Source organism: Mastomys coucha, unplaced genomic scaffold (assembly GCF_008632895.1).
Source record: "Mastomys coucha isolate ucsf_1 unplaced genomic scaffold, UCSF_Mcou_1 pScaffold5, whole genome shotgun sequence".
NCBI classification, from domain to species: Eukaryota; Metazoa; Chordata; class Mammalia; order Rodentia; family Muridae; genus Mastomys; species Mastomys coucha.
The window spans coordinates 24,969,636-24,977,646 of NW_022196911.1; the positions used below are offsets into that span (position 1 = coordinate 24,969,636).

The window sequence follows — 8,011 nt, forward strand, 5'->3', positions numbered from 1 at the left end:
AAGTAGATATTGTATGACATGTAAATAAAGAAAACATCTAATAAAAAAAGAGATGTGCTTTCTTGTTGATCACTTGTGATGACATATACATGCACAGCCCTTCCTTGGAGCCCTATGGTTGTTATGGTTTCCTTACCCTGGAAATCACTTAACATGGTGTGGCCGGTGGTGCACACCTTTAATCCTAGCACTCAGGAAGCAGAGGCAGGTAGAACTCATAGTTTTAGGACAGCCTGGCCTAGGGCTGCTAGGGCTACACAGAGAAACCCTATCTTGAAAACCCAACCAAAAAAAGAAAGAAGAGGAGAAAAAATATATTGTGGTATAAATACTGATCCCCCTCCCAAAGATATGTCCACACCCTAACCCGGATCCTATGAGCAGGCCCTCATGTGGAAACAGAGTTTTCTCAAGTGTCATTAGTTAAAGTGAAGTCATCCTGGGAGAGAGAGGCTCTGTTGGGGCTTAGTTCATTAGAGGGTCGGGGTTGTAAATGTCACACTGTAATATCTGTGGAGAAGATCCAGGACACCTGTGTGTTATAGAAAAACGAGTAACTTACACACTTTTTGAACGTGCATTTAATTTTACTTCAGTGTGTGAGTGTTTTGCCTACATGCATATCCAGTGCTACATGTATCCAGTGCTCACAGAGACCAGAGGGTGGTGTTGAATCCTCTAGAACTAGAATTACAGAAGTTGTTAGCTGCCATGTGAGTTCAGGGACTGATCCTTAGTCCTCTGCAAAAGCCATCTTTTTATCCCTGAAAACTAGTAACGATGCATTATTTAAAATGTGCTTATAGTTAAGTTGTGTGTTCATATGGAGTTCAGATGTAGCCAGAGTACTGTGTTGTTGTCCTGTTCATGGTGGCCCTCAAAATAGACTGTCCTCAACAAGGCATAGGGGGTGGCTTGATTACAGTTTCGTTTGTTTGTTTTTTCAAGACAGGGTTTCTCTGTGTAGCCCTGGCTGTCCTGGAACTCACCCTGTAGACCAGGCTGGCCTCAAACTCAGAAATCCACCTGCCTCTGCCTCCCAAGTGCTGGGATTAAAGGCGTGTGCCACCACTGCCCGGCTCAATTACAGTCAGTCTCTTAACACAGCTTGGCTGCCTCAGAATGGCTGCTGTGATGAGTCTGTCTTTTCTGAGTGAGATTGTGACAGAGTCAGAGGGAACCTTTCTAAGTGATCCTTGCTTTGCCTATCATGTGTGGGTCATATGAAGTCTGGTGACCAAAACAGAAAACAGCCTATCCAAGAGCAGCTCACGGTTATTCCCCAAGGGAAAGTCCAAAAGTGGATTTGGGGCAGGGTGTGTTCCCTTCTAGGTTACCCTCCTCCTGAAATAAATAAACTGAAATAAATAGTTTAGATGTTTGCCACCTCATCCTGTGCCCTTTCCTCTCGGTACCTGTGCCACCTGAGGATACTTGGGGTGGAGGTTGCCAGCCACGCTCACAGATGTGATTTTGAGGTGTTTTCTCTATCCTCCAATTGTGAACATGAACTTGTGCCCATGTATGCACAGGAAAAGGGCAGGGTAGCCAGTGGGTCCCTGAGTCCTGCACCTGCCCCGCGAGATGCTTTCCACATTGCTGTCATTGGTAGAGTAGGAGTTGATCTATGACGCAGCAGCTGTGGTGAGCACATACACAGCTGTGGGGTGTCTGTGGGTCTCAAGCTGTTCTACCCTAGAGAATAGGGCAGTGTTACAGAGTGTCCTGTGACCCCAGAGGAGGAGGGGCTCTTTACCATGTGTTTGGGGGTGAATGTGAAAGAGTCCGCCTGTCTGTAGCTCTATGCCATAGTGCCTGTAAGAAGCAGGAGTGTCCTGGGGGTCAGGAGCCTCTGTAAGGGGTTCTAATGTTTTTGGGATGGATGGATGCAGATGAACTGGAGCATTGGATGTCTGTAAGCTGGAAAGGGCGAGCTGTCAAAGCTTGTTGGACAGTGAAGGAATGGACTGTCTAAGGAGACAGTGTCCTGTTCCTGGATTCTGGGGCCTTTAGGTCCAGAAGCTTCTTTGTTGGCCCTGGTTTCCTTGCCTGTCATAGTTGTGGTTCTTGACTGGAATGGCAGGAGTACTGAGAGAGGATTGAGCCCCAGGCTGTTGGCAGTCTCCCTCAGCCCAAATGCCCCTCACGCATCAGCTACATTTTGTGTTCATGAGAAGTGCTTGGGGCTGGAGAGTTGGGTCAACAACTGAGACCGTGACCAGCACCCACATTAGGGTGCTCACAGCTCCAGCTGCAGGGATCCAACATTTGTAGACTCTACTGGCATCTCCATTCACATGCACATATCCACACACAGACACATACACAAATATATGTAATTTTAAAGAAAATCTTAAAAAATAAATGTAGCTCTGGGCATGGTGGCACATGCCTTTAATCCCAGCATTTAGAAGGCAGAGGCAGGCGGATTTCTGAGCTCGAGGCCAGCCTGGTGTACAGAGTGAGTTCCAGGATATCCAGGGCTGAATGGAGAAACCCTGTCTTGAAACACCAATAATAATAATAATAATAATAATAATAATAATAATAATAATAATAATAATATCATCATCATCATTACTATAACAACAACCACAAATGCTTGGGGCCCTGAATGGCCTTGGTAAGACTGTGGGAGCAGGAAGGCCACAGGAAGCACTAAAGCTGGGACTGTAGCTGCTTCAGCTCAGGACAGTGCTCCAGGCTCCAGGGACAATCCCAGCCCATGAGCTGCCGGGCTGGCCTTGGAGCTCCCTCTCTTCCATACTTTGTTTCCATCCCAGCTACTCTGCTTTGGACAAAGGCCCACACAGCTTTTGCTCAGCTCAGAACTTGGCCTTCCTCTGTAACCCCCTTTGCAGCATTTCTGAAAATACCCAGGAAATAGTTGAAATTGGGCATAAGTGCCACTCCCCACCCCCAATTTGTGCACCTCTCCCTTACTGGGCAGGCGTGGCTTTATCCAGGTTGGGAAGCTTACAATCAAGGAAGTGTCCTTAAAGAAAGGGTACCAGCTGCCCTACACCTGTGTGTTCTGTTCTTCAAGGACTTCACACTACATATCCATCCACTCAACTTAGTTACAGCTCCCTGCTGTAACAGAGGGCCGCAGCTGCATTAGCATGCTTGAAGCAGATAGAGGCCTAGAGAAGTGAGACTAGACATGTCTTTTGAAGGGGTGTGGTAGGCAGGGGGAGAGAGAGCGCTTCATGGCAGTGGACACATCCTGTAGCCTTCAGCCCTGGTGCATGATCATGCTTTCTCTCATATGGAACAGACAGGGTGGTGTACTAGCATGAGGAAAGCTGGGCTTTCTGTCCTGTGCTGGACTTTTTAGGAACAGGCTGTGCATGTCAGGAGCAGACCTGGATTCTAGCAACCAAGGAGGGCAGAGTGTAAGGGTGGGAATGAGAATGAGTAGTTCTCGCCTCCCTCATCTGCTGCCCTCATGGTTTCTCTTCTGGTTTTAGTCTCATTCTGCACTGTTCCGAATTGGACAGATGAACAACGTGGAGCTGGATGATGAGCTCCTGGACCCGGTGAGTGGTGTGGTGGTCCCTGCTCCCACTGAGCTGACCTTCACTGAGTAAAGCAAAGAGGAGGGGTAGTATGGTTGGTAGATAGCAGGACTTCCAGAGAGGGCACACAGAATATCCATGTGACCTCTGAGGCCAAGTGACCAGCAGCTGTGAAGAGGGCAGAAGCACTGTGGCAGAGGCCACAAATTACAGAAACCTTTGTCAGGAGGGAGCTTAGTGTGATGAGGACTCTAGGAATGGGTAAGAAGACAGTCATGGGGACAAGGAATCCTCAGGCGTGGAGAGAAGCCATTTCCTCTGACCATGGGCTAGATCTGGTGTCCCTAAAGCAAGCTCTCCAGGGGCTCTTACAAAGGATCCAGTGTTCATGTCAGGCAGCCTACATTGCCTGCACTTGTGGCTCCCAAGGATCCGGCACCCTGTTTTGACCTCCATAAGTACCTGTACTTACAGGCACACGCATACCTACACATAACAAAAAATAATTCTTGAAAAAACAAACAAGGGAATGTTTCCTGAGCCACCCCTCCCCTGGGAATTTGGTTGTCTTTAGTGCTGTCTACTGTGGGCAGTGACGTAGAGTGTTCTCACATGCCTGTAAGATTAGGTGTCCTCAGAGGCCAGAGGCATTGGACCCTGTGAAGCAGGAGTTAGAGCTGTGATAGGTCATACGCTATGGATCCCTAGGAAACAAACTTGGGCCTTCTGCTAGAACAACACTCAGCCTCTGACCCATCCCTGCAGACCCTGTGTCAGCTTCTTAGTGCTTTTCTGTCCCAGGATTGGGGATGGAGCTAAAGCCTGTGCCTTCAGGCATGCACACTGTTACCTTGCTGCCTCCTTTCTTATATTATTGTCATGCTACATAACTCAGGCTGGCCTTGAATTTCCAATCCTTTTGATTCTGTCTGCCAGGATTATAGGTGTGTTCCAACACACCCAGCTTTGTTGAGTGTTTATAATGGTTTTTTGGTTTTGTTGTTATTGGTTTGTTTGTTTTGTTTTATTTTTCAAGACAGAGTTTCTCTGTATAGCCATGGTTGTCCTGGAACTTGCTCTATAGACCAGGCTGGCCTCAGACTCAGCAATGTGCTATGCATTGGTTGATTTCTAGGGTGTTAAACACCCTTGTTCTCTGAAACAAACCTAAGTTATCCCAGGGGATGGTGGTTTGTAGATGTCTTTGCCTTCCGGGCCTTGGTGTTAGAGAACGCAGAGCTCTGGGATTTGAGACTCTGGTTTTTTCTTCCACAGGAAGTGGACCCTCCTCACACCTTCCCCAGGGAGATTCCACACAATGAGAAGCTCCTCTCCCTCAAGTATGAGGTGAACTCTCCATCCTTCCTCCTAGGCTCAAGCCCTATTCTCTCCAACCTTCTTCCCTATCCCCTGGGTCAGTAATCAAGCTTCTTGTGCCCTGGTCTGTGCAGAGCCTAGACTATGACAACAGTGAGAATCAGCTCTTCCTGGAGGAGGAAAGACGGATCAACCACACGGTGAGTAGAGGGCCTATGCTTGTTAGCCTGGGTGCTGGCATGTTGGGCCAGGCAGTGTCCCTGTTTCATCTCCCTTCCTTTTCTCCCCCAAGCTGTGGGTTCTACAGCCAGCATTTGCTTTCATGGTTTGTGTATTGGAGGTTGGGGCTCTGAACATGGGATCCCTGTCCCAGATACTGGAGACTGTTAGGGAGGACTGTAATCATCACGGCCAGTAACATTGTTCTGTAGATGATAGGCAACTTTTCAAATACTAGTGGCTGGTTGTGAATTTCTAGATAATGTTACTTACCTCCTTGGAACTTCCTGTGGCCTTCAGTAGTCATTGAAACAATGGCTGGAGTCTGCTTTTGGCAGACTTGGGGCGAGAGCTGAACTTTGTCCCATGCATGCTGGCAGCCCTTGAATCTGCTAGCACCAGAGTGAGTTCCTGGATGCAGTGTTCACCTTTGACTGTGCCCTGTTCCCCATCTCTGTTTAGGCTTTCCGGACAGTGGAGATCAAGCGCTGGGTTATATGTGCCCTCATTGGAATCCTCACAGGCCTAGTAGCCTGTTTCATTGACATTGTCGTGGAGAACCTGGCAGGCCTCAAGTACCGAGTCATCAAGGACAGTATCCTCCAAAGACACTCCCCCACACGGGGCATGTGGGTGAGGGGTACCGAGTCATCAAGGACAGTATCCTCCAAAGACACTCCTCCACATGGGGCATGTGGGGGAGGGTTCAGCAGCAGAACCCAGCATGTGTCTTCACAGGCAGGCAGTAAAGAGCAGAGCAGACTGGGCTCCATACATCACCTACCATACATGCACAGTGCTCAGCATATGTGTGGTGTCATCTTAGCCAGGCCGGGAGAAGTCTGTAAGTTTTCCACTCAGCACCGTGGCCTGCTAGCTAGTCAGTAGTTGTGCCGGTCCAGGTCATAAGATGATCTGGCCAGAATAGTCAGAGTGAGACATGTAGGGCAGTTATGTGCTCTAGGCGTGCACAGTACCTGTCCTTGACCTTCCCTGAGACATCGACAAGTTCACAGAGAAGGGTGGCCTGTCCTTCTCCCTCCTGCTGTGGGCCACGCTGAACTCTGCCTTCGTGCTCGTGGGGTCTGTGATTGTGGCCTTCATAGAGGTAAAGCCACTGTGTAGGAGACTGGGTACCTAGATCCAGAGTGGGCATGGGGTCTTGGTGAGAGTATGGGCTCGTCTAGCTTTCCCATCACGGGCCCCTGTTAGCCTGTGACAATGGAGGCTTTCTGCCAGAGAGAATCACGGTGTGGTATGAATGAGAACTGTTCAGTCAGAACCGAAAACACATGGGGCTTCCTCAGCTTTACTCCTAACAGTTCAGTATTTAATCCAATAGTACAGCTCCCATCCTGTCTTTTGGCTACACAATTCATATCCAGACCATAGGTATACCACACCTACCCCATATTTACATACAGCTAGATAAAGGGTTATTCCAGGGCTTGAAGTTCCCAGAAATTTGGGCAATTCATCCAGAGATCCAAGCAGAGGGGGCAGCAGGACCAGCCATTCCCCAGAGAGACTGTACTCTTTCTTTTTTTTTTTTTTTTTTTTTTTTTTTTTTTTTTTTTTTTTTTTTTTGGTTTTTTGAGACAGGGTTTCTCTCTGTAGCCCCGGCTGTCCCGGTACTCACTCTGTAGACCAGGCTGGCCTCGAACTCGGAAATCCGCCTGCCTCTGCTTCCCAAGTGCTAGGATTAAAGGCGTGAGCCACCACCGCCCGGCGAGACTGTACTCTTAACCAACAGGTGTCTCCTCCAAAATATATCTTAATTCCAGAGCTCCCAAGGAGTTGACCTTTTTCCTAGGTTCCTTTTTGCTCCTTGTCTTTTTTGTGGGGGCAATAAAAGAAGGAGTAGAGAACATTCAGATCCCGCTCTGTATATAGAGCAGCTCTCCATAGATAGGAAGTGTTAGTTCCTGCTTGGTACATGATGAGTGTCCTGTTCGTCCTGCAGTATTCCCTCACCCAGCTCACTTGGGGACATATAACCATCAGACTCTTCCCTTGACCCTTCACACATGCTCACAAGGTTTCCTCAGGTTGCTCCTGGCTGGGCGCAGGGAAGGACCTGTACTTGTAACGTGAAGCCCTTCCCCATGCCTGCTCTTGTGGCTATAGAGGCTACGCCCTTTACTTTACCTGCTCATTGGCGCCTCTGTCTTTCCAGCCAGTTGCTGCTGGCAGCGGAATCCCTCAGATCAAGTGCTTCCTCAATGGGGTGAAGATCCCCCACGTGGTGCGGCTCAAGGTGAGGTGTGCGGTGAGACAGGGCAGGACTCGGGATTTCTGCTTAATTCTTTGTCTTTGCTTGACCCTCCATACCTGGCACAAGGTTGTGCATCTCAAAGTGGCAAAAACTGGACTTTGCCTGAAGTAAGTAGTGCAGGAATGTAAATGTGATTGCAGTCATGCAGTACATGCCTGTAACTCAGGACTGTGTGGCCCTGAGTATTCCAGAGCTAGAGAGGCTGAGCTAGGGTGGGAGATGGCCTGCCTCTCCTTCCCTGGTTTCAGGGTTTTCTCTCACATTCACATAATCTTAGGAGCATCCTAATGCCACAGAGGCTGGGCAGTTGTCACCACAGTGTATTACTACTGTTTGGTTTTGCAAGACCAGCCTTTCTGCCTGAGCCTGGCCAATACTGCCTCCTGTCCCTGTCCCAGAAGGCAAGCAGGCATTGGCTTCCCTTGAAGTACTCTTAGCCTGGCCAATACTGCCTTCTGTTCCTGTCTCAGAAGGCAAGTAGGCATTGACTGCCTCCTGTCCCTATCCCAGAAGGCAAGTAGGCATTGGCTTCCCTTGAAGTACTCCCTTGTCTGATACTCTATGGCCTCCCCTGGGATGCTCCTGGGCCTGGTGCCCTGTAGCCAAGAAAAGTGTGGTTACACTTTGGAAATGGAGAGTCCTGTGCTGCTGGCCTGCTATAGAATGGGGGGTTGGGGGGGGG

At 49.0% G+C, this 8,011-nt stretch overlaps 1 protein-coding gene across 4 annotated transcripts in view; it reads left to right on the top strand.

Annotated features, from left to right (window-relative positions):
• Clcn7 (chloride voltage-gated channel 7) overlaps positions 1-8,011 on the top strand; it is a 28,348-nt gene that overhangs the window by 6,959 nt on the left and 13,378 nt on the right. For 3 of the 4 annotated variants that reach the window (XM_031351301.1, XM_031351302.1, XM_031351305.1), the window contains exons 2-7: positions 3,471-3,539; positions 4,794-4,865; positions 4,970-5,035; positions 5,517-5,649; positions 6,053-6,162; positions 7,231-7,311. In XM_031351301.1, the coding sequence (XP_031207161.1) occupies positions 3,471-3,539; positions 4,794-4,865; positions 4,970-5,035; positions 5,517-5,649; positions 6,053-6,162; positions 7,231-7,311 (531 nt within the window). The remainder of the gene's footprint in view (positions 1-3,470; positions 3,540-4,793; positions 4,866-4,969; positions 5,036-5,516; positions 5,650-6,052; positions 6,163-7,230; positions 7,312-8,011) is intronic. The other variant, XM_031351303.1, reaches the window with a different exon arrangement.